We start from the raw sequence: 27074 nt of genomic DNA on the forward strand, positions 1-27074 counted from the left end.
ACTTGGCCAGTCCACTCCTGACTCCAATGTCCACATCGTTAATGAAGATGTTGAACAGTATGGGTCCCAGGACAGAGCCTTGAGGGACCCCGCTGGTCACAGGGCACCATGATGAGTGACTGCCATCAATCACAACCCTCTGGGTCCGACCACGAAGCCGATTTCCCAGCCAGCAGATGCTTACATTCAAGCATAACATCACTACTATTTTAGGATGTTGCATTCATGATTCTGGTTAACAGGTTTATTATTACTGTTGTGAAGGTCTGCTAAAAAGAGCACAGAAACATTTACATGGGCTGTATGGCAATTTTATGAAACTGAACCTTAATAAAACAGAATGTTAATTCAAAATATAAGTCATAAAGTTACCCAGGGATTACATTTGACTTCTACATTCCACTCTCAAAAATCCCTTGAGTTATGTTTCCAGGCCTTATATATCCTGTTCTCCATTTAACCACTAGTGATGGGGCTATGCAACTTCTAAGTGGCTGGGGGCCAAACATCTTGCAGGCTGTGCCAGCTTAGGCCTAAGGCCTGTGGGCTGCACCAGGCTGAGCTACAGGGCCTCTGGGCTGCATAGATGTGGCCACTGCCTTGAATATTACTTCTAGTCTTAAGTATCTTCATTGATTTCTCATAACAGATCTATTAAAACATAACGTTTTAGAATGACTCATAACATTTCTGATTACAAATGCCACAGGTGTATTTTTCAGACCTCTACAACTGAACCAACCTGGCTAATTAGCTAGTTTATCAGCTGTAGTTACTTGTTTGGTTCACACTACACTAAAGCTACACTCTTTGTCCTTTTAGCAACTTCTCATGATATCTGATGTCTTGATTCCAAGTTAAGTTTGAAAGGGTAAATCCATTTTTATTTTTAAGCCAAATGTTGCCGTTGCCTAGAACGTTTTAAGATTGGTTTTGTATACTCTTTTAGAGCTACCTGTGAAGAATTCAGGAGATAGGTATTTTACATAATCTTGTACGAAAGGTACTGTAAGTGTACACAGCAAAAAAGGACAGGATATCTAGAAGTCTGAAAGCCTCAACAGGGGTTTTGTATGGTTACAAGGTCCCTGTTCTGGAGGCAGGAGCCGAATTCTAAGTAGAATCAAGGATCTCATCTCTATCAACAGAATCTTTCAAGCACTGAGAACTCAAGCCCCATGGCCATCTGCACTGCAGGACTGTCCCAGAGCTCTGCAACAGTCCTGCACTCTGCCAGGGATCTTAAGGTATTCTAGAGTGCTACAGCACTCTGGTTAAGAATCACTGGTCTACCTGCTCATTGAATCCTGAGTGTCTGTTCTGAGACTACTGACAAGAATGCAAATTAGTTGCAATTATGGTGGTAAATTTTGGATTCTGGCCTTCTTCCCATTAAGAACTCAATTGAGAGTGCCAGTTATTATTAATTCACTGCATATGTTCTGACTATTTTCATAATGTACTACAGAAAATCTTTAGCACTTATATAAGTAAGATAATATTTATACAGTTCTTAGCTACTTTAGTATGGTAAACACTTGTTTATGAGAGCTTGAAATGTCTTATTAAAATTAGGGCAAAAGAAGGCAACAAAATACTTGGAGCAGTGAGTGCTGGTATAAAAAATGCTGCAATAATGACTATCCAGATGATCAAGTTCATTTTCAAGAACAGATGTTACAAAACACCAGTGAGAAAAGAGAGAGCTTATAAAGGTTATAGGGGAAGGTATGAAAAGAAAATTTTAAATATTGCTAACTCCACTGTCTCATTGAGACTACTGGCACTGGAATGCACTCATACTTTAATTCTTTAATTCTTGTTCCACTGGTCTTACCTAAAAAGAGAGCATGAAGTAATAAGGGAAGGTGGAGGGCCCAATCTTCTCTTACACTGTGATCCACTACCATTTCGGTCATGAAGATGACAGCAATATTGCACCTAGTAAGAAAAATCACAACAGGAATTTAAAAACTTCTAGGAGATAGAAAACAGAAATAGGCTATGCAATCACATGAGAACTGATAAGACATGACAAGGTCGGACATGGGTTAATGCACTAGATATACAGTGCTGGGAAATGAAATTTAGCTCTTGACATGTATCCCAAGTGAAATTAGTTTCCAATTTATTCCAGATCTACATCTATCACACAATTTGGTAGAGTTCATGACTGCTGCTCAGCACACCAGAAACAGTAAGATAAAATATAGCAGGCTTGGCTCACTGCATATTCAGGATGTACTCAGGTCATAGCTTTCATGCAATTGCCCTCTTATTCAGAGCTGGAACTGATTATTGTTTTACTTTTTACATTGCGATCATTTCTTAAAAATCAGCAATATTAAAACTAATGTTAATAAGGATAATAATGATAATGATAAGGGCATACACAACAGTGCCCTGGACTGATCTCTGTCATAAGCTCTTATGGTGCAAGGTGCATTTAACCAAAAAAAATGAGTATACATAATGCTTTATTGCAAGAATTAAATAATCTTTATATTTTGTAAAATTTAAATTTTCTTTTGAATATAAATGTCAAAATGAAGTCACAGTACCTGAAATTATAATACTTTACTGTAAAATACAATTATTGAAATTAATAATGGTATTCACGTCAATGGTATTCATGTCAACATAGTACAACAATGGTATTCATGTCAATATAGATTATGTAAAAGAGGAGTTCCAGCATATGTACAGCATAGTAAGAACAAAAAAAAGGAAAAATCAGGAGAAAAATGTTTTTTGAATAGCAATTTTTAAAGGATTGGGAAAGATAATGTTCTAGTTTCTAGTCAGGTTTTGTTGCTTCAGTACTTTCTATCAGTACTTCTGATCTCACCCACCAGGAACAAGCTACAGTTTTAATGAGGCATTAGAACTATAAAGTCTAAATGAAAATCTTTCTGATTTCAGATGGAAATATTTGGAACAGTAAAAATGTATGGTGGAAGATGAATCTTTTCTCTGTAATGCTCACCTATGTAGGGGTCCCCGTGGCGTGATGGTTTCTGGGAGGTAGTCAACTAGTGGTGCCCAGCATCCCCCATTATAAGGCATTGGCAAGGGTTGTGGCTGTTTGGTTTCAACAATATTCAACAGCCAGCTTGTGTATGGAGAAACAGGATCATCTGCATGGTAAAGTAATAAAATATGTTTTAGCATGTCATAAAAACCAACAGCTTTATTATTCAGGGTTGAAAAAAAGTTCATGCTAAATGCAGTGGTTCAATCATTCAGAATCATTTTGCAGGATGACATTAGGCTTGCAATAATAAATGCTGCATGCTTAATCCCTCCTTCACCAATGTAACATAGTTCAAGCAAGCCGCGCCATAGGTGCTGACTTTTAGTTTTGCTGGTGGGGGGTGTGGTGCCTAACACGATGCCCCCCCTGCCTCTCCCCCTCCTCCTCCCCTCTTGCAGTGGCATGGCTGGAGCAGAGCTGAGCAGAAGGGGGGAGGGATGCCTAAGATGATGCTCCACCCCCACCCCTGCAGTGGCATGGCTGGAGCAGAGCTGATCAGAGTCTGTAGGGGGGTTGGGGGCAGATGCAGGCTGTCTACTACAGGCTCAGAGCTCCTGCTCTGCTGCCCTCCCCCTGGGAGCCCTGTGCTGGCTATGCCGCCAAAGTGAGGCATTCTGTGTCATCCAGCAGTAATGGGGGGCACAACTCTGTGCTGCTGCCCCTGCTACTGCCAGGCAGGCACAAGGCACCTTACTATGGTGGTGTGGGGCTCCCAGGGGGAGAGCAGCAGGGTGGGGAGCCCTAAGACCACAGTGGGCAGCCCACATCCACGCTTGCCCTGCACACAAGTCTGGGAGGCACATGCATGCATGGGGGAATCCGTTATTTCCTGCAGTAAACAGACACTTGGATCCCTTCACGATAATGGGAATCTGGGACAAATGCTGTTCCTGAATCATGCAGCCCAGGACTGGGTCTTGATGTTCCCATTTTGGGACTGTCCTGCATAATTAGGGATGTGTGGTTACCCCACCCTCTTCCCGAGGGGGGGTCAGGGCCCTTGGGCCCCCACATAGTGCCTACAGGCAGTGCTGAATTGTATGGGGCTGCAGCTAAATTCCTTTTTTTTTTGGTTTGTTTTTTAGTAACTTAGGATCTATATCACAGAGCAGATCACTGGCAATGAATGGACTCACTCTTCAAAAATTAAAGTTCAGTGAACATAACGGCCACAGCCTGGCATCTGTTGCAGGGAGCTATATAGTAGTGTCATATTCTTGTAATGCCCCACTGAATCATGCTATAGAGAAGCTAAAAATTAAATCTGCTGATTTAGCAAGAGAAAACAAGGAATGTGAAAACATCTTCAGCGTGGTAAATTTCTTTCAACGGGGATGAAATATTTATTAAGCTTCTCAAATATGCATTTAGTTTAGGTTTAGTGAGACAGCTGTTGGATGTAATAAACAATAGATTTTTTCTTTTATTCCTGTCCATCAGCTCATCAGCAATGTTGTAGAATGAAATCTTACCACCACTTTATATCTTGTCCCTGCTTCATGGCCTCATTCATCTTTAAAATGTTTTGTTCTATGTCATTCTTCAGAGTCCATGCAATGCATTCTCAAGTTTTTCTCTATTTTTTATTCATTGTATGTAGATATGTAGCATCGTGTTGAGTACTTTCCAAATCCCTTTCTGACACATATCCAAATAATTGGAGTTGTCTTTCTGAAATATTCTAAAATTAATTTCTTATCCTGCCCATTTCCTTAACCCTTAATTTCTTCTTTTCTGCATTGTTTAAATTCTCAGTGTTGTCTCTCAGCCAGTTAATTTATGTAGCCAACATTTTATGTTGGTTCCTCAAGCTCCAACATTCCCATTGGCATGCCACTTGTCTCATTTACACTACTTTTAATTCTTATCAAAATGTCTTCCATGTCTTCCAGAGTGCAGGAGTGGCAAGTCTGATTTTTCTTTTCATGTCTTTTTTACTATTACCAAATACGATCCTTTAGGGAGTGAATTTTTTCCATTTATTCTTTTCTCTCTGGCTTAAATTTATGCCAACTCTTTTTGTATTCCAGTAGGTGATATTTTACTCCTTCTACAGATAAATCTAGACATTTTAATCTGCATAATTAAATTTTCTATAAATAGAGTTAAATAGGATCTATTTGCCTTACAGAACTTAGGATGATGATTTACCAGATAGTTTCCAAGTTTTAACACAACATAGCTGTTATTTACTATTAATCCATTTAACAGTACAATAACTACCCCATTAAGGCACAGAATGTCCCTGTCCCTTCAGTAAGGTTTTGTGTGAGCAAGGGAGATAAGAAGCTTTTTATCCTTTCAAATAAGATCTCTTCCATAAAGACCAGGGGAAAAAAAAATCCTTGTGCAGAAGGGCAGTGACAGACTGATCTGGACTCTTGGGAATGCAATCTATATCAAGCAGGTAGGGGAGAGTGGAGAGAAGCCATGGTACAGTTTCGCTTTCTGCAACTGGTCAGTTTGTGCAGCTTCCCGGACATGCAAAAGGTAGAAGCATGCTTGTCCTGCATTCTGAGGAGCTGAAAGAAGAATTATCCTTCTTCCAGGTGTGAATAAATGCCTGAGAACTCTAAACATGCCCATATAAGGCACCCCATTTTAAGTGTCACATATTTTATCTTACATCTTGATATTTGTCAGAAAACCTAGAAGTAACCACTGCACCATTCTTTTTATAGTTGTGCAGGTTAGCACTTTGCAGGTAAAATCAGGGATAAACAGATGCACGGCTTGAGGAGATGGACCAAAGGAAAGTATCACCTTTCTTAACTTAGGTCTTGATTTGGTGTGAGTTTCTTCCCACCCCCCAGTTTTCCTGAAAAAACAGAAAGTTACTTTAGCACATAAGCTTGTTGCAAATGCCACTATGATTCAACCAACTGGAGAAAGCAGCCTGCTGTTTTTGGTGCCAGTTGTGGTAACTGCGTAACTGGGTATGCAGTTAAATTGGTGTGTTATACAAAATGGAAGTTGGAGGGAAAAGAGAATGAAGACTCTGAATTAAGGTGCTGTGCTTTGATACTAAGTCAAGAAGAGGTTTGGAAAGACAAGTAAGGCAGGTAGGTAGTATGGTGAAGGAACTACAAATAGAACTGAGGGCAAAGACCCTGCATTCTAATTATGACTTTGCCACAGAATCCTGTTTAGCCTTGGGCAGTTTCAACAAGTCTGTTTTTCAGGCTTGGCTATTTGCAAGAGAGAAATTAGCAACATTTATTTACCTCACATTTTGTGATGACTGGCAAACTACTGGAAATATAGAATTATGCTCTTACAGCTATGGGCTGTTTTTTCCTCTCTGTTTGTACAGACCAAATTACACTGCTGATGTTCAGGAAGTAGGTCCTTTCTGAACTCTGAAGATGAAAAGCACCAAATGCATGGGTAAACTTTACTTAACTGCATGTTGGATTGATATAAAAAGGATGTAAGACTCTAGACCAGGGGCTGTAGGTCAGATCTGGGCCATGAAGTGATTGCATCATGTCAATGGATGCATGTGCATTGGGACCTTGGCAGATATAGGAAATCAGAGGAAACAACGTGAACAGTGACCAGGCTGAAAATAGCAATCAGTAGCATGTTACTATCCCAGCTGTCCTTAATTTCTTGCACACCCCCCTTCTGCAGTTGTGGCTCCTGCTGCCATCAAATTGGTCTTAGGCAGCAAATCGACAGCATGGGTGAGGGGCAGCTACAGTGAGAGAGCAGTACTTGGCACAGAACAGAGAGGACTGGGGTGGTAGTTTGTGGTTTGAGTGGTGCAGGACACAGAAGACAGTCACTAGCTTGGGTGCAGGACCCAAACTTCATTATTTACATCTCTGGCAGTGGCCCACCTTTAAAGTGAGCTGTGCTAAACTGGCTCCCAAAAGATTGCTGATCCCTTCTCTAGACAACTGCTGTAATCGTAACTAATCTGGAGTTCAGGCAGTAGTGGTATACCCATTTTTTTCTTAGTCTTCCAGTTCTTCTCTTTTTGGAGCCACTGTTCCAGAAATATTTAGTTTGCTACTGTTACCCCAATTTGATCCAAACAGTAATATTCAGGCTTTCCCAGTTTTTCATTAACTGGAGAAACTGATGATAGTGTCAAGTACTTCTTTAATGCAATCCTGTCTGTTTAGAAAGGGTACACAAAAACTCTTGCTTTCCTAAGCAGGAATCAAACAAAAGTACTTAAAATTCCAAAACTCCATTCAGCCAGCACTCTGCTATTCCCTTGAAGCCAGCTTGTCCAAAACCTTAGTTAAAACTACCCAGCTGTAGATGCATTTGAAAATATTCAAATTTAATTCATTCAATCCTCATTAACACTGCTGTATCAATTACCATATGCTGAGGAATTTTTGTCCTTTCTAACATATAGTTCAGGGTTTAAATGAAATCTGTTCATTAGCTTCTTTACCATCATTTACAGAAATGAATTCATGCTACCCCACTTCCCAAATTAATAGCCAAATTGAATAAATAACAGATATGTCAAGTTTCTGCCAATACTCTCTATATAAAATGTCAAAGGCCAATTTCTACTCCTCTCCCAAATGCCCTGCCATGGGAGACAGTCATAAGTTAGTTACAGGTGACAGGGATAAGTTTTGGTGATGCAGTATGTCTGAGGGGCCACATAGCTATACTGGCCACACCTACATACTGGCAAGGCTTTGTTAGGGTGGGGAGGGAAGTGCTGGTTACATCTGTTACCCTGATGTGTCAAACGCTAATGTTCAGTGTGCTGACATAGAGCCCCTGGGAGCATTATATCTTGTGAAGTGAAAGCACTTCCAAGCACTGCTGCTTGGAAAGGCCTCCTTTTTCACTCCAGGAAATCTCTGCCTGTGCAGAGGTTCTTTTGAGCCCTGAGATAGCAAAGGAATGAGTTAAGCCTAAGATCAGTTTAAAAATAAATGGGGAGGCTATCAGCACTGAACTTCCTAAGCTGTGCCTAGACTATACAGAAGACTTTTCCACGTTTTATTTACTACCTACAAATAAAAGGTTTCCTTTCCCACAAACATCCAAAGAAATTGCACCAGGCTGAATATAAGGACTTACTTTTGTCATCATCGTACGATCCTCCAGAGCTGTTACTGTACCTTGACTCTAGCCGAGTATGTACTCTGATTACATTACTGAACCTTGAAATGCAGGAAAAATCCTCATTAAAAGCTTTCTTTAGATTAACTTAACAGTTACATAAACAATTGCTTCAAGAAGAAAATATCTCTATTTTCATTATTTCCAGCTATGATTTCTTAATGTGTGAGCTGACAGCATCTTTTCTATTTATACTGCCTGGCACCTCCTATTTTGGAATCTGTCTGTGAGCTCTAACATCTCCCTTGTTTGCAACAAGCTTTTGAAATTCAACAAAGGGGAAACCCTCAGGATACAAAACTACCTTTTGTTTGTACCATGAAATTATTCAGGCTTTTTTCAGGTATAAAGTGTTAACTACTGCCATTTCCTCAACATCACCTGTGATCCTTGGTGAAAGTTTGGTAGACTGCCAAAACAGTAACCGATCATGAACATTCTCAGGATATGGCCATGGTGTTATTAAGGAAGCAGTTGCAAATATGTTATAAAAATCTGAAAGCTGCCAAAGCAGGTGTATTGAAGGGTCTGGTATATAGCTGGTGGCAGACAAAACCCTTCACAATCACTCCTTGGACTTATCACATGGCTTTAGCGATTCATCCTTTTGCAGCAGCCCATCATCCATTGCTTTCTCCAAATTAGCTCCAAAAATAAGTGGCAGAAATTTCTGCTGCAGGTTCAAGGCCTGCTCATGATGCAAAAATGGGACAGAGACTGTCACAGTGAAGTCAGGAAACTGCATAAAGGAAACTGCATTACAAGAACATTAATAAAATCAAGCCCTCCAAAGTTAGGAAACATTAGATGTAATGTTTCAATTTTAATTTTTGCCCTTTAAGTGCACATATTATGATAGTTTCTTGTAAAACAATCTTACTCTTTTCACCCAGAGGACACCTACATCATTCAGGGCACAAGATAAATGCATAAGAAGGCAAAATTAAGTTTGCTATCTCCCTTAAATCTAGCACTTGCTGATTTTCAAATGCTTGAAATAATGTTCTTTTATTGCATTTTTCTGCATGCATATGAATTGAAGGTTATTGACATATTTATCTGGCTTTTGTTAAAAAGTTAGCAAAGTGTATTACAAGAAATGTTGAGGGGAAAACACCTATAAAGAAACACACAATAACCAATTGTATTCTCAGCAGAATGCCATAACATCAATAGGGAGCATGGACAATGACAGAATATGAGTGGACAGACTTTGAAAATAAAATAAAAGAGTGATAAAACACCATGTAAGAGACATGGTGACATTACAAACATATAGCTGTCATAACATGACACATTAATGACACAGTGCATTGGTGCCACACTAGAGTATCATTATGATATAACCCCTCCCTTCTTCTCCCTGCATCAAATTACCACATAAAGTAAAGCAAAATCACCTGGGAAAGCTATGATGCAGCATGATGATGTTGCACTGGCACAAACATTTTTTCTAGACCAGTCAGAGGTATTTTACACTTCTCAAAAACACATTCCTTTTATGTGCTATTGCTTCTCCAGCATGAACTGTATCATCTAATTTGATTATATGTTATTCCACAATGTCCCTATTCTTGTAAGAGCAGTTAAGAAACCTTCTATTACTAACTGTAGATTTTTTTTTATTATATCTTGACCCACAAAGTCAATACTAAGAGAAATTTCTAAGATTTACACGTTGTTTTTGAAGTACAGTACTGAAACAACTCATGGCTATTGCTTTCTTTGAATCCATAAATATCAATAAAAACTGTGATAAATTGACAAATTATTCTTCATTTCTTCTTAAGAGTCCTCCACTGGGGAGGAAGAATATATACCATGGCAGTCTTCCCTTTGCTGTCACTCTTTCAGTCTTCTGTAGGTTTGAATGCCAAGACCCTTGAAAGTACAGGCAAGTTTTGAACTGGTGCAGATAATGACAAATATTGTTCTAGCTGTCTGCCCCTCAGGTTTAAAAACTCAATGTAACACATTATAGTTATAAACTTTTTTGAAGAAATAATGAAAAGGCTACCTGGAGGCAAAGTGGCTTATTTTCCTTGCGCTCACACAAATCTTTCTGCTGCCTATGCTGATGTATCAGTCTGGTTACACTCTCTTTTCTAGCAAGTTTACAGACTGTACTTGATGCCTGATCACCTAAAAACCTAATCTAGCCCATGGTAAGGAGAAATTACTAGACTGATCTGAAAAAAGACAAATATAAAACAGGAAACTAGAGAAATTATTGGAGTAGATTGCCTTTGCTCATTTGAGCCCCAAACTTGTGAAAGATGGCTCAGATCCTTGACTCTGAAGTAATACTAATGGACAACAAAAACCACAGACTAACATACACTAATGGGTACATTTCCCTTATGAAGAAAAATGCTTTTACTAAGAGAAAAGAAAATAAACTTATTCTGTGCTATGGGATAAATTATATCCCTTCAACTTGTGTCTTTACCCATTCACCATTTTGCTGTAAGTAAAACAATAAATAGAGGATGCAGGAGACTGGAAATAAAATACATGATAGGAGCACTTGGCAAATACTTTTCAGATAAGGAAAATGGACTTTCCTTATCATATAGTTACCTCATTTAAAAGAGAGTGAAATGACATTTCTTTTCTCTGCGGTTAGGGATACCGGGTGCGTCTACATGAGACGCTAATTGTGCAGTGGCCTAATAATACTGTGCAGTAGCACGTAATATCACAAACAATGCTAATGTGCTACTGAACAGTATTATTAGGCTACTGCACAGTCAGTGTCACTTAAAAGGTGTTTGCCGGTGTGACTGTGATCTTGAATAGTACTTGATTTAGTATTTGATTATAAAGTACTAAATTGATTCTATTTAGTATATACTTTTATATTCATTATATTTATTGATTATATTTAGTATTTGCTTAAAGAAGTACTAAATTAACTGCACAGTAACCACTGCATTAATGAACATGTAGAAGTGCCCACTGAGGTGTACACAAATTTCCACCAACTGCCTATGGACCAAAAGGACATGACTCCTACTAAGCCAATTCCCTGGCTCTGCTTTCTTCTCTCCAGATAGAGTCTACAAGAATATGAGCTATGTAGCACAATTTGGTTAGAATAGGTCTCATACATATACAATAACAGCTTTTGATAACCAGAACCAGAACTTGGGTACAACTGCTTTTACTACCTACCTCCTTGAGTGCCAATTTGGAAGCATTAAACCATTCATCTTGGAATAAAAACAATGTTATGGTCATCAGCAAGTGCAAATCAGTGTAGTTCCACTGAAGACAATGGCACTTGGCTGATATTACCAGCTGAGGATATGACCCTTAATACTGAAGAAAAATGCACACATTCTACAAACCTTTCATCAGTTTCTTTCACCATCCTGCTCTCCTCCATGTCAGGAAAACTGTCTTGGCCAGCTACAACAGTGTTACTGCTAGAGGTGGTTCCTGTATGTGGGATGGCAACAAGCACACCCATTAAATATGGTACATAATATTTTTATGAGTTATTTTTCTTTCATACTAACATAACAAAAAACCCTGTAAGTTTCTGTTGTTGGCCACAGCAAAAACAGCAATTACACATATACAGTATCAGTTTCACTAGCATGAATTAATAATGACATCTCCAAATAACAGGTTCTACCTGCATGATCTGCAGTGCACCAAATGACAGGTTAATTTGGTGGCATTTTCTCACGCTCCGTACTAAGAGCTTGTTAAAAGCAGATTAATCTACTGTTTCTGCAGAACTTGGTAGGATGCTGGTGATGCTGAGCTTGACATGCAGTGTGTTATTGTGTCATATTCTCTTTGACTACCTTCTTCTGAAAGTGACATAAGTCCTTCAAAACTAGGCCTACAACACAATTAAGGTATTAGGCTATCAAAGAGATTTCCCTGCTGTGATTATGGGGTCGCTGGTGGCATATCATTCTGTGATACTAGTGATAGAAGAACCAATTCAAATACTTCACCAAATCTTGATCGTAACCTTTTCAAATGGTAAGGAAAAGTGAATGCAAATTTACAAGACATGAAATACTCCATAAATGCAAAAACTTTTGCCATAATGTGAAACAAGGCCCTAAAATGTGTGCACTTGTATATATGGATATGAATGTGCATGAAGTAACTAAAAAAATCTGAAAAAAAATGAGAAAGTAGTGAAAAGTCATAGCTAAAAAAACATTTAGCCCATACCAGAAGCAGCAGCTGAGGCCTTGTTGCTGGCAGTAAAACGGTAAAAAGGAGGATTATCACAATGCTGGACTATAGGGTTCACTGGGTCTGTCTGCTGCAGCTCAAAAAGCAGCTCTTCCATTGTTTGAATAGTGTTATTCCGACACAGATATATTGCAACCTTTTTGATCTGAAAAACATGACATTTATTAGTCTTCATACACAACAAATAAAACTAGAATAATGTATATAATCAATACACATTACACTCCAGCAATCTCATCAGCCTTAATACATATATTAATATTGAAAAGATGCTAGAACAATGTAATTAAGCTCTGTTCATATTAATACTAATATAACCCCTGCTTTGATTTCCTTAACAGCAAATCACTGATCTGGTTCCTTAGTCCGTTGTTCTCATCCAGAATTTTTAAATATGCTAAATGAAATTGTCATTTTATTTAGTATAATGCTGTACCAATATCATTATTAGTATAGCATATATAGTGCTGTGTCATTAAAACACCTCATCATTACTTCTTAATTATGCATATTAAGCATTTATATTCTGAGTATATTAATTGCCTCTGAGCTGAAATTGGCCGTACTTCACAGGTCCCCAGTTTCAACCTGAAATATCAGGCTTATGTTTCATTTGTGCGTAACAGCCAAGCATTTTTACGCACAAAGAATATGGCTAACGATTTAGAAATGTAACCAGAGTAACAGTATGCGTAAACATAACACAGCTGTTACGCATGCATCGCATGCCTTCAGCTTTGACAATCTGTCCCAGAAACAACTAAATAAGTATTATTTAAACAAATTGTATGGAAAAGATTTTGTTGGTTTGTTCGCCAAGAACTCATCCTTCCCTGTATCCACAGCAGAAATTCCACAGACGGTTGATTCAAGATCTACTGTACTTTCAGTACGTTCATCAGCTGACTATTCCTCCCAAGAAAGCCTGCTCCTAAGCATACAATGCATGTTATCAACAGGTCAGTAAGATTTACTACGCTGGACTCACTGTTATTCAAAAGAATGGCACCCCCCCCTTTACTTTCATGGAACATTTTGTTTCTTTTAATCTATCCAACACTTATTGTGCATTTCCTGAGTGATTTATATATTTTCTAATTATTTTACTGTCTTTTTTGACACAGGGAACATGCTCTTGTTTAAAGACTTCATTAAAGTAACTGAAGAAAGCTGAGCTTGTTTTATCTCACTGCAGTTACTACTAAAGGAGTGTGTAGGTAGTAAATGGTCTGGCCCAATCATTCGTAGTGTGATTAGAAATGGACAACTCTATGAAAACTTGCATGGAACTTGCAAATGCAGAAGCTAAGGGAGGGGAGGCAAAGCAGAAAATGGCACTTAAAAGAAAGAGGTAGAAGAGACCAGCTGGACACCTTTCAGTGATCTTTGCCATTTCACAAAAGCTGGCTGGGAAGTATTAGAGGCATGCCACTGCTTGAGCCCATGCAGCCAGAACAGATGGGTGAAGTAAACAAGCAGCTGGTAAATGCCAGAGGCACATGGATTCCAAAGAGAGAGAGAGAGAGAGAGAGAGAGAGGGAGAGAGAGAGAGAGAGAGAGAGAGGGGTAAGCATAAATGAGTAATCTTGCAGTGGTGTGCCCTTTTGGAGCCCGCTGAGCTGGAATGCTGTTGATAACGTGTTGGTGTTATCTTTAGATGTTAATTATTTTGCTCATGTACTAAACATATTGCATTCTTGCTTCTAATTACTGTGGGTGGGGATGAATGGCATCATTGTTATTTCAGGTTAACTTGACTATAACAAATCTAAATTGCTACAAGCATTAACAAGCAATTTTTCCCCTCAAGATTTATTTTTCTACTGGGCTGCCAAACATTTCCAATGCCTCTCTCTTTATCAACACCCAAATAGAAAGTAATGCATTATGTATGAGATTTTAACTTTCGCTTCTTAGTTTTAGGATGTTTCCATCTTTTAGGCAGGGTTGCCAAATGTCTGTAAATTTACAGATAATCTGTATTTAAAAAATGAAGAAGCTGAAATAACTTGTCTGTAAAGTCTTTAAAAATTAAGCTGTCAAATAAAAAACAAAGAAACAGCGTGTTTGGTTTGAAGAGCTGTAAGGAAGAGGCAGGATGTAAGTGTTGATGGACAGATAGAAAAGAACTGCACCACTTTGTGTGCAAGTGGCAGTGCCCTGCAGGGAGCTCTCTGGCAGAGGTTTGTGGCCCACACAAACCCCCACTCCCTCCCATGTCAGCCACAGGCTGCTGCTGTGTCCTGGCAGCCATCACCTGCCTCAAATGACTGCTGCCTTAAAGGTAGGCAGAGCAACATGGCCCCTGGGCAGTCTGAGCTACAAGGTGCGACAGCAAGGCAGATGGTGCAGCCAGCATGGTGCTATAGGGCCAGAAATGGGGTAAGGCAGTGAGCAGGAGTTTGTGCTGGGAGAGGGGGAGCAGAGCTGGCAGGGGTAAGGTTGAGGAGTGGTCTGGGATAGGGATGATTAGCATGTGGGAGTGAGGAGTGGGTAAAATAATTGCTGCAGGCAAGTAAGACTCAACAAGGATAAATGCCAAGTCCTGCACTTGGGATGGAATACTTGCATGCACGAAACTCAGACTGAAGAATGAGTGGCTAGACTGCAGTACTGCAGAGAAGGACCTGGGGGATACAGCGGATTATAAATTGAATATGAGCTAACAGTGTGCTCTTGTTGCAGAAAAAGCCAACAGCATTTTGGATCGTATTAAGAGGAGTGGCACTTGCAAATCAAGTGCAAGTCAAGGTAATTCTTCCACTCTGTTCTGCACTGGTGAGACCTCACCTGGACTACTCCAGTATCAAGTCCGAGACCTCAAGGAGATTGCGGACAGTTTGGAAAGAGTCCAGTGCAGGGCAACAAAAATGATTAGGGGCCAGGGAGGCAAGACTGATGAAGAAAGTTTGAATCACCTAGGGTTGTTTAGCATGCAGAAAAGTCTGAGGAGAGATTTGATAAGTCTTCAAATACCTGAAGGCAGATGATAGAGAGGGGAGGTGGTTTTTTCTCTGTGGCCATAAGGAAGCAATGGGGGGAGGGAGGCAGAAGCCACTGGCACACAGGGAAGCAGCCAAAATGGCAGCTGCTCCCTTCTCCCTCCACTGCTAATTGGATGAGAGGGTTGCCTGTCATGCAGCCTTGCCCCTCTCTGCCAGTCAGCATCAAGGGGCAGGGCTTTGGCCAATCAGTATTTTGGAGGGGGCTCACCATGGAAATACACAGATTTTTATGTATTTGTATGAGAGAATTTTGGGTTTTTTATCATGGAAAGCTGGGATCCCTGGCGATGTGTTTAATTAAAAAAAAAAAAGAAGTAGCAACTGAGAAAAGAGTAAGTGACAAGTGGGTGGGGCTTGAGCCATATTTAGAAAGTTGGTGTTAAACCCCTAAATTTGAACCTGGCCCTTGTTAGTGCTATCTGGGGCCTGGCAAAAAGGTTATATTTACATTATATAAAGTATATAGCAGTAAAAAAAACTGTTAGCAAGGAGTTTGCAGATTATCAGTGAAAAAAAAATATTGCGTTAGTAAGTCTGCTTTCACACCATGTAGACAAGAACTGACATGAACAATGGATGTCTTTCTTTCTAGAACCTGTACCTGATGTGCTGATCTAAAGGACCACACTATTTTATTTCTGATATTCAAGGCAATTTGATGATTTTTGCTATGACTAATATAAATTAATATTGGGATGTAGTGCCTCTACTCATACTTTAACCTACTCTAAACATACTTTAACATTTCTCTTACATTTTTGACTTTTCAGGGTATGTCCAATCAAGTGTTTTTGTTTAATGCAGTCGCTAATATTAGCCAAATGCATTTTTTACTTTTGCTACATGTGTTAGAATATAAAAACATATTTGTTGTTACTAATATACATAGCTTGCTATCTACAATGGTGAGGCCTGCATTTCTAGCAGGTGTGCCCTCCCTGCCGCCCCCATTCCCTGAGTACCATTTCCATCTCCCTTTGATTGGCAACCCTACCCTGTACTCCTTGCTTGATTTTCTGCTTTGCTTTCTGCTCCCTGCCCTATATGCCTCTGTGTTGCACCTCCCCTCCATGCTTTGCTATGTGCCACACAAAAAGACTGCCTATGCCACACATGCCATAGGTTGGCCATTCTTGATCTACAAGTTACCTAATAGATGGACAATGTGTTTATGACATGAACTGCCTATCATCGTTATTGACTATGGTGGTATGGGCAGCATCTGTGTGTCACACAAAAGTAGATCATGGAGACTGACTATGATATCTTATCTAGATATAATGGGACATAATCAAAGCACTACAGTTTAGATGAGGTTGTCAATTAAAGTGCAATGAAGTATTTCAATCAAGATGCAATTATGAAAGAAGTTAAATTCATTTGGCAAAGCTAAGGATGGGACACAAAGGCACCTCCTTTCTTTTAACCGTATGCTGCAAAAAGCAGCATTAGTGTATGTAAAAAAAGAAAATTACCTTTAATGCTGGAAGAATAATATAGTTTATTTTGAAAAAGCAAAGGTGTTTTTCTGTGTAATATATGTTTCTTTTTTAAAATGCTCTTGAACATGACCTAAATTTTGTGTGTGCATGTGTGTTTGATGTATGTTTGTAATATGTCTGATCTCCATATTAGATTACTGTAAATGTTGTATTATATTCCTTAGATATCCTATTACTTATAATGTTTATTTGGTAACTGCTCCCTCTTTCTCAGAAATATTCCTAAATGGCCATTACATGTCTTTTCCACTGTTCTGTACAAACAGTCCTTACTTTTCATTTAATAAATGTACTAATATTTTAATCAAATCTCTGTAGGTATACCTATAGAAGTATATGCATACTTGTCCATGCACACGCCTCTTTCTGGATTTTAGGTTATATGATGTACAAAAGTATAGCATTAATACAAGTTATTCTAATAATAATTCTTGGCCTTAATGTACCTATGTAAAGAAGATAAATGAGCATATTTGATAATGTTAATCCTAAAAAATATAGCATGATCAAAGGAGTGCTAGACAGGGGCAGTTAAATGATTTTTCATGCTGAAGGGAACCTAACACATGAACAGGTTAGTGCAGTCCACCTGAATAAGATACAAATATTTGGAGGATCCCGTGGTAGTCCCCATTGCTGTCAGGCAAGCCACTATACTGCATACATTTTGACTTCTTCCCTGCCACAGATAAGCTGCACCTTTCTTTCCCATTTCCAATGATTCCTATTTCTTCGCCAGCCTTAAATGTCTGCCAAACATCACCAAACAGGGCCCCAAACAAATCACCCAGAATTCTTCTGTGGCCCACTCTCTCAGTCTGTTGCATATTATTAGTTGTGGCCCTGCCCTCCATGAGGTGGAGTCAGACCAGGATGCCCTGTCCTCATCTGCATATAAATATTTGGAGGATTCTAGGACTCATGATGAGAACACTGGGTTGCATGGGTTTATGACTGGGGGTGAGGGGAGTGGTAATTAGCACATGGATCCTTTGTGGGGGTATCTGGAGTACACACATATACTGAGCAGTGCTGAGTTGTGGGGTCACCATGGCTTGAAATGCTTTTCACTGCTGAGGTCCAGCCCAATGAACTATACGGTAGATAACGACCCTTTTAGAATTGGAATAATATCATGCATAGTTGGTACTCCATAGAAGTAGGTACAAAAGTGCTGCTTAAAAGTTTGTTTGTAGAGTACCCGTGCTAAAAAAATCTTGCATCAGTTTGAAAAAAAAAAAGATAAAATACATCAATTCATCTGTCAGTGTCTTCTAGTTTGCCCCTCACATCCATGTGCTCAAGAAGAGCAGGGTTTGAAAGGGGGGCAGGGGGACAGGGATTATAGGGGGACGAAGTTGGGGACAGTTGGCAGTGGGACAACTAGATCGCCCAGATTTTCCATGCTGTAGCAGTGAGAAGGGGATAAAATCAGGCAAACTTCCAATAATTAGATTCTATACATGGAAAACTATAACAAATTTATAAAATGTCCATGTATAGAATCTAATTGGGGAATGTCTTATAGTCAGGGTCAGCTTATATTTGAGTAAATATGGTATTTTAATACCTCAGGTGGCAAACAAGGTGTTTCAAAATGTATATTCCTGCCTTGCTAAAATTACTAGAACAGTCTTGTTTCTAAGCCCCTCCTACACTCCTGTCTCTTTCTTTCAACTCAGTTCACCTTGATGCTGCCTTTGGGCCTGATTCCAAAACTCTGAGGCTAGGGACAGACATTCAAAAAGACTGAGCCTGTGAACCAATTTGGAGGTGGATAGACATTCCCTTTTCATTACAGAAATGCAGGCACATGCCTGCAGTGTCTCAGGCTAGAAGCTGGGGGGGGCTAGAGCAGTCCTCCCTTCTATTGCCTTCCATAGTGCTGAGCTGGGTGGGGCATGGCCAGGCCCTGGCAGGATGCTCTGACTAGGGAGGGGTCCACCCCCCACCTCCTTGACCAGCGCAGCAGCCAGCAGGGAGTTGATAACAGAGTATTGAGTTACACAACAGAGTATTGAGTTACACAGGAGGGAGTTACATAGGGAATTGTTAGCATTCATCACCCCATCAAACAGAACAAATCTTCTCTTATTAGTTCAAGCTCTTCTCAAACGACTTTTTCCAAGGGATATTACCAGCTACCTGTTGATTAGCTCCAAAGAGCCTTAAGCTGACACTGTCCTGTCTGCCTTTCTCCTGTCTCCCATAGCAGGGATTTAGTCAGTATGTTATGCTAGCTAATGCTTAGAGGTGTCTGTGGAAGGCAGATGGGAGGGAGGAATCCCTGCTTGAGCAGGGAGTGGTGAGGGGGAAGGGGAGGAGCAGGAAGAAGTCAGGCAGACCCTGCTGTACGTGCAGTCTTTGTCGGAGCTATAGCCAGGGAGCAGAGGGGACGGACCAGCCCAGCTTTCTGGAGCAGAGAGCCTTGCCCAGCCCAGAGGCATGCTGGGGGACTCTGGTTTAAGTTAAACCAGGAAGGGGTCTGGGAGAGACATTGCATAAACTGGTTTGACCCAAATCAGTTAAGTCTGACACTACACTCAACCAGATTGATCTCAAACTGGTTTCAGCTGTTTTCAAACTGGTTTATGCGCACTGAACATCTGTTCTGTTACAGGTTTAAACCAGTTTCTGATCAGTTAAACTAGTTTATGTGTAATGTCTGTCCCTAGCCTGAAAGTCAATGGAAAGGCTTTCTCTGACTTCAGCCACTGCTGCCTTTTTTCCTCCTTCTCTAATGAGCTTTGTACTTTTTTCTCATACCAAACTTCAAACCCTGGAATATCTTTCCTGACCTCAATCACAAAAATCTTGTTTTAAAAATCTTCCTTTGATTAGCCTAACAACCACCCCTGCTCCTGGCCTAACAACCTCCTCTGCTCCCAAACATCAATATTGTCCCACTGTGGAGCCTAGGACTATTACTTAGGAAATAAGCCCTACACATTTGGTCTCACTCAGCATGTAACCACACCCAAAGATTAATTAGTTCAGAGGAGTGAGGAGCCAAGCATTTGCCAGGCCTGTCACAAATTAGCCCTGCACTCTCCCTGAGTAACACTCTGATCCACTTCCTCTGCTGTCTCCTGCTCTGCTTTCTGCTCCTTGCCCTGTACTTCTGGCCCAATCTGCTATTCTGCTTTTTGCTATATCTGCTGCTATATTGCCTATCCTCTCCATGATCTACTTTGTGCAACAGACAGAGGCTGCCCATACCACTTGTGACATACATGCTGCAGGTTGGCCACCCCTTGATCTTTAGAGCCACCCTGAGCATAAATCCCATTGCTAAGGGCCATTCTAAGCCATCTGCCAAATAGGTGTGAGGGGATGGAGCTTGTTTCCTTGGCAGTAGACCTGGGCTTGGCAGAAAGGCAGCTATAGGTACTGTAGTTATTCAATTAAAAGATGAGGTTCCCCCACATTTCACTTGGGGAGTGGGGAACCCTCATCTTACAACTGAATATGAGGTGGCATGGGACAGGCAGCTGATGTGGCCCCAGCCCTGGTTGGGCCTGACTGCGGCTGACCTAAAGCTGCTACATGCCTCCCCCTACCTCTACCCCCTGCCACTCCTCCCCTGCAGCCCTGGAACCCATTAACCTTTATTTCCTCCTCTCCCTTTCTCCCACTCCCTGCAGCACCTCTTGCTTACCTTTGCTCTGATGCAAGGAGCATGGCCTGGCCTGGCCTTGTAGCAGCAATGCTGACTCCATGTCGCTGCTGCTGGGCAAGGCTGGAGCCCTGGTCCGCATAGGTGATGCATAGGAGGGGAATGGGGGGGGGCATGTGCCCCACCCCCCAGGTTGTCTGCTGCTGGCTTCTGCGGGCGGTCACCACTTGCACTCCTGCTCCCGCAGCCGATGCAGTTGGTTTCATCTGCAGGCGGTCCCCACTTACTGCTTGCCACTTGCCCCCTGCCCCGCCTCCCCTGCTGCTGACGCTGCAAGCAGCAGTTGCTGCTTGCTGCCGGCAACACTGCAGACAGCAGCTGTGGGCGGTCCCCACTTGCTGCTACGGTGCCCCCCCCAGTTGCTGGAAGCACCAGTCATTCATGCTGGTTTGTGTCCCAGGCTGCAGCAGGGATGGAGCTTGCCTGTACCAGAGGAAAGGTAATGAGGAAGTGGAGGGGCAGGTGTGGTGATAGTAAGGGGAAGATGGAGCAAAAGGTAGGGGGATTGGCAGCAGGAGGAAAGCTGCATGCCCCTCCACCCCCGTCTCCTTAATGCCTCTGCCACTGTCCTCTCCACCTGCCCCCTTACTACCTCCACCACTGCCCCCCACTGCCCTACTGCATACCCCTCATTGCTTCTCCCACTATCTGCCCCATTATTGCCCCCTCATCTTGTGCCCCTTGCCATCTGCAGTGGTGGGGATGATCCTCCAATAAACAGATTTTATACATGAAAAATGATAACAAATGTATACATTTTCCATGAATAAAATATAATTATTAGGGGGTCACCTTACAGTTAGGGTGAGTATATATTTGGGTAAATATAGTATATCCTGACTTCACAATGTTAATGTACTAAATTAAAAAGAAAAAGAAAACAGCAAGATGTATAGGTACAGATACACCCCCTAGATGTTCACTGTCTTCACATAAACTTGCCCTTCCCTTTGTTTATTTCTCTTATTTCTCATGATTTATTATTCATTGCTCTATTATGTCTGGCACAGGCTGTAAAGTCCTCAGGGCAAACCTGACATTTCCAAACTTGTTATAAAGCACCATGTACCTCTACAATGTTATCTAAATAAACCTTAATAACAATAGATACTGATTGTTTTCATTATAGTAACTCATACAAAGAAATAAGCCATTGAAACAGGATATAGTAAATTATCAGCAAAAGTACAAAGTTTAGATTTAATTCATGTCAAACTGAAATGCCAAGAATACAGAAGCATTACTGCTTTTCTCAGACAAGCCTTTTTAAAATTTCAACTGCAGTAACAGCAATGTACTGTAGAGCTTGAGTCAGACACTATGGGGAACAGTTATGTAACCAATGACAGCTGTGCTGGGACAAAAAAGAATTAAGCTGACATGCTAACCTTTAAAATTTCAATTAGCATTTAAACTGACACTCTGCATTGCACCATAAATGAGTGGTATGAGGTGATTCAGCAAAGCACTTTAGCATATGACTTAAATGAGTCTTACACATATTTTTAAAATTTATGGGACAGAATTTCAAAAGTGCTTAAAGAAGTTAGGCATGCAAGTCCAAAATATGCCTCTCAAATTCCCAGTCTTGCTAAAGAAAGATAAACTTCAGCACACACTTGAAAGTATGCTTATATGTTTTGCTTAACTGGAATCTAAATCTTTAAAATGCATAAACATTAATAATGTGTACTGAATTCCTTGCGTAGCATTTCATTGTTGTAAGGCCTTGCAAAATATAGTGTACAGCTCTCTAAAGACTAGCTGCCTACTGGAGGAAGCTCATGGCATTTAGTAGTTTTACTCTGTTAATCTTATATGTGATTTATTTAAACACACTGCAGTAACTTTTTAGGCATAAAATGGTTTTAATGTTCATTCATGCCAATTTCAGCACTGGATGACCAGCCATTGTCACTGATATACTGGTCCCTTGTGCAGAACAACTGCTTTTTTTGCATTATAGCATATCCACTACTTGAAACCCAGTGAGCTCCACTGGTACAAACTAAGGCTCAGATGGCTTGTTTCATCCATTTACTTTCAGTATCTGGGTTCATTTGCTCTACCCTGACTTAACTGAGTATTGGATGCTAATGATATACAGGTATAGAGAATTTGTGGCAGTCATATACACTCAATGTCAATTATTTTCTTCATTAAAAACAGTATACCCAGTTATAAATAAAACAGCACACGACCACTTACATAAGGTAAAAGGATGGTATCACTGCTAACCCCACACAAGCTAATGAGAAACTGCAGTGTTATTCTAAGGTTGTTGCTCCACTTCTCATTGTTAGCTAGAGCATTCCAGACATTTTCCATCTCTGGTCCAGGAATTTCATCTCCGTACTGGAATGAAGCAAAGAGAAGCAACTTGTGAAAAGTGCATTAAACATACCATAAATATGAAAAAGAAAACTATCTAGGTCCAGATCCAGAAGAGGACTGGCCTATTAAAGTCAGATTTAGGACAGACATAGGCACCAAGTAAAAAATGTTCAAGCTCTAATGTACCACTTAGCTGCCACCTAGTCTGCAGGTGTTTAAAGTTCACAAGTGCTTCGCTATTCGACACTATAGGACAAAAGATATTTAAAATTCTGCTTCTGCACATGGTCTCAAAAGCCTCAATTTTGACAGGACAAAATAGCTCAGCACTTATTTCCTACTTAAGCCCTGTCAGATACTGGGCATCTGTCTATCTTGCCAGAAGGGTGAAATGCAGTACATGTTCTCAGACCACAGCTCCTGGACTGGGCTCCACACAAAATATAAAGCAGTGGTGTCTCCAATGTATCTGGTCCCACAGACCAGATGAGTGGTGCAGGGCTGGCCTCTGGGCTGGATCTGGAGCATTCAGCTGTGTTTTCTGGGCCACTGGGATAGAACTGGTGACAGCAGTGTTAATTGCTGTGGCTCCCAGAGACACAGCAGCTGCCACTTTTTCAGTTGCTGAAGCTTTGGCCCTGGGCAGACCTACAGGCCAGATGCTGCTGCTCCGTGCTCTGTATCTGGTTTATGGGACCACCCAGAAATATGGCAGCAGGATGAGTGATAGGTGGTGTTAATTTCTGTGGCTCCAGGAGCCATGACAATTAATGCCAATACCACCTGACATGTCACCAGATTTCCAGAGCCATAGGGAGCCTATGAGCTGGATGACATGGCTCTGCAGACTGGATCTAGCCCACAGGACATCTCTTGATCACCCCTGTTTTAAAAGATGTGGCCATGGTGGTGTCCCCTTTCTATTTAGCACCACAGTAGGCAGAGCATTTACTCAGGATGCAGGAGACCAAGGGGTGGTACTTGATACTTCCTGTTGATGTGGTTCCATTCTGCAGGAAGGAATTAGTGACATGGGCCAGAGAGAAAGAGTGTTAGAGTGAACATGACTCTAACCTGGTGATCAGGACACTCACCTACAGGTGAAAGTCCTGGGTTCCTATCTATGTTCTCAAGACTGGGCCTGAAACAGTTAAATGCATATACAGTCCTTGGAACAGGTGGGATTCAGGTATGTGCTCTAACTACTAGGATAGAGAATTGTTGTCCCTCTTTCTCAATAAATCTTTAATTATTTTTTGCCAACTGGAACACCTTGATCAGGAGGGACTGAATGTGCTTACTCCCTGCCTTAAATAGCTGAAACAGCCTGTTGTTTAGGGCACCCGCCAGATTGGGGAGGAATATTGGTTTGAATCCCCAAAGGGAGAGCAGGGAGCTGAATCCAGGTCTTCCATATCTTGAGGGAGTCCTGTAATCCCTGAACAATTCTGTAAAAATCCTTTGGCTCTGCCTTGAAAAGCAAAGACTGACCCTGTGCTGGTTTTGAAAGAAACTGAGGGCACCTACTTCTAGGGGAGGGTGCTGAGTTGCAAATTCTAAGTATATCTGGCCCCTTGCAACTGAGTAAAATATCTACAACCCAGAGAGGGGCAGGATTTAAGAAAAATCCCCACCCACGGTGCTTCCTAATTATTTGTTCTGGGTGGTTCCTTGTTTAGCAGGCTGATTTTAGGCAGCTCCCCATTCAGATTACTGCTTTTTGTGCACTTGAAATGCCTAGTCCTTCCCATATACTGTGTGGGGAGCCAAAGGGGTAAATCTGATTTCATTGCCCATAAGTCCAGACATTTGGTGAGAGGATGAGTGGCAGCCTAAATGTTATAGACCAGTGGGGCCCAACCTTTCTGACAGGCCATAAATTAGCCCTGAACCCTCTGTAAGTGCCATTCTGATTCCCTTCTCCTGCTCTATCTGCTGCCCTGCTTTCTTCCCTATCTGCTGCCATGCTACCTATCCTCTTCCCAGTTTATCATATGCCACTTATTGCAGTTGCTTGTGCCATTTGCTTCACTGGCTGGCCACCCCTAACACAGATGCAGCCATTTAATTGCAGTTCTTGGCACTTGCACATAGTCTGAGATTTCACTCAATCCTTGCAGATTCCAAAAGTAATATGAAGAAGGAACTGAGTAATGGCTATCCTGTGGCCTGTGGTTAGAGCACTCTGGTTAGAAATAGGAGATGCATATTCAACCATCTTTTGTGTTGTGGGGCCAAGAACCTAGATCTACTGCCCCCTTGGCCACTAAGCTATTGGTTAAGTGGTAGAAGTCACTGTTTACCCAGTCATAGCTTTTCCACAAATCCTAAAATTTAGGATTTACCTGCCTTATGTACGTACTTGGGTGAGCATGTTTTGCCACACAGCTGCCCAGACCAACTTCAGCCCTACTCATGATTATATATGGGTTTGCATGTGCAAAGCTGAATTGAAAATGTGTATAGGTGTCAAAACTGCAGTTATACAGGTGTGTGTGTGTCATATAGGTGCATAAACGGGAAGAGGAGATGGCCCCAGATGCTTGCCATATGTTCTGGATTTTACTTTGGGAGACAAGTGCATAAGTTAGGCATAGCAACATATCACACTGAAGTACCCATTGCTTTCAATCTATCCCTTAGATGTGTTTCTTAATCTTATTCATAATGAAGTTCACCCTAGATATGTTAGGGAATGAGATAGTTATTTTACTAATTAGTTCAACAGAAACATAACTAACATTTATTCTCATGAGCATTCTAGACACTTTTTGCCTTTTAAGTTTGCACCATGCAGTTCTGTTATTTTTGAACTTTTAAAATACTATAGCTGGAATATATGGCTTTGTTTACCTTGGCTGTCATGTACATGAGATTATTCAGCACCAATGATGTGGCTTCAGGAGAACCCCATCCATTTCCTTTCAGCCCATATGTGACAGCTATTTCCCCTTCTTTGTCCTTTATTTCATCCTCTGGAGTGCTAGGGCTTGATCCTGGGAGAAGTAGTCTGTTGTCTACAAGTTCAATGTTATGAAGCCATGGTAGCAGATAGGTAAGCATGATCTGTCTCCCATTTGGATGAGTTGTTGGGAATCGCTGACTTACCTCTAATACAGGAAGTATTAAAATAGCAAAGTATTAGTCTATAAAAGCATGTAAAAATATTGTATAGATCACATGTCTAGCATGTCACCATCATTTCTATTTTGCTTCCTGGCCTAAATAAATGCAAAATAAGGACACATTCTGAGAGTACAAACGCGCATACTCCAGATACAGGGGAGAAAAACCAACCAGTGAGATATTCTGACTGAGAGCTAATGTGATCCGTGGATGGATGAACATGGCCATATTAAGCAGGAATAGGCAGGTTATGTTACTTCTGTATTTGGCACTTAGTGAGGAGGGCATGGGCTATAACTGGAATACTCTATTAAATTTTGCTATCCAAAATTACTACAGTTCCAAACTTACTGGAGAGGAGTCAGAAAAGTTGTATGAAAAACTAAAAAGACTGGAAAACCTGTGTTTTGTGTCAAGATACAGGGAACTCAAACTATATACAGGGAACTCAAACTATTTAGCTTATTAAAGAAGAGTTTGAGGATGATATGATTACATGCTGTAAGTACCTACATAGGGAACTAAAATTTGATAACAGAGGATTCTTAGTATAGCAAGATCTAATTGTTAGAGGCTGAAGTTAGAAAAATTCAAGCCCAATGTGAACACAATAAACACTGGAAAACTTATCCAGGTATGTTGCAGATCCTCTATAACTGGTAAAGATGAGAGCAGAAGGAGCAGGACCATAGCATACAGTGCTGGAAAGAATCTGGGCAGTTTGAGGATACTTCTATAATTTTGGTAGGCTTTCTGGATTGCGTATTTTAGGCTGACAGCCAATGCTGCCCAGGATCAGATGGACACAAAGAAGTGTTCAAACCCCCACACCACTGCCCCACTTCAAGACTGTAAGTTATGTACAAATAATTAGGCACAGAATCAGATCGCAAGTTTTAAAATATCAGCCACTGCACTATGCATATGCCTTCAATTGTTCATATAGTTTTAGTTTAATTTTACTGTTTTAAATTTTACCATTTTTTCTAAAATCACATAAAACCAAACTGAATCAGAGTATCAGTGGGCTAGTTATTCACAACTAAAGTACCTTAGCAATCCACCATTTGTATGCT

At 40.8% G+C, this 27074-nt stretch overlaps 1 protein-coding gene across 8 annotated transcripts in view; it reads right to left on the bottom strand.

Annotated features, from left to right (window-relative positions):
• Window positions 1-27074, bottom strand: part of FRY (FRY microtubule binding protein) — a 379103-nt gene that overhangs the window by 106889 nt on the left and 245140 nt on the right. For all 8 annotated transcript variants that reach the window (XM_019530102.1, XM_019530097.1, XM_019530098.1 and 5 more), the window contains 7 exons: window positions 25726-25982; window positions 22747-22893; window positions 12332-12500; window positions 11485-11575; window positions 8093-8175; window positions 2987-3137; window positions 1838-1941 (listed from right to left, as the gene is read on the bottom strand). In XM_019530102.1, the coding sequence (XP_019385647.1) occupies window positions 1838-1941; window positions 2987-3137; window positions 8093-8175; window positions 11485-11575; window positions 12332-12500; window positions 22747-22893; window positions 25726-25982 (1002 nt within the window). The remainder of the gene's footprint in view (window positions 1-1837; window positions 1942-2986; window positions 3138-8092; window positions 8176-11484; window positions 11576-12331; window positions 12501-22746; window positions 22894-25725; window positions 25983-27074) is intronic.

Source organism: Crocodylus porosus, unplaced genomic scaffold (genome assembly GCF_001723895.1).
Source record: "Crocodylus porosus isolate Cpor-Errol unplaced genomic scaffold, CroPor_comp1, whole genome shotgun sequence".
In the NCBI taxonomy this organism is placed as follows: domain Eukaryota; kingdom Metazoa; phylum Chordata; order Crocodylia; family Crocodylidae; genus Crocodylus; species Crocodylus porosus.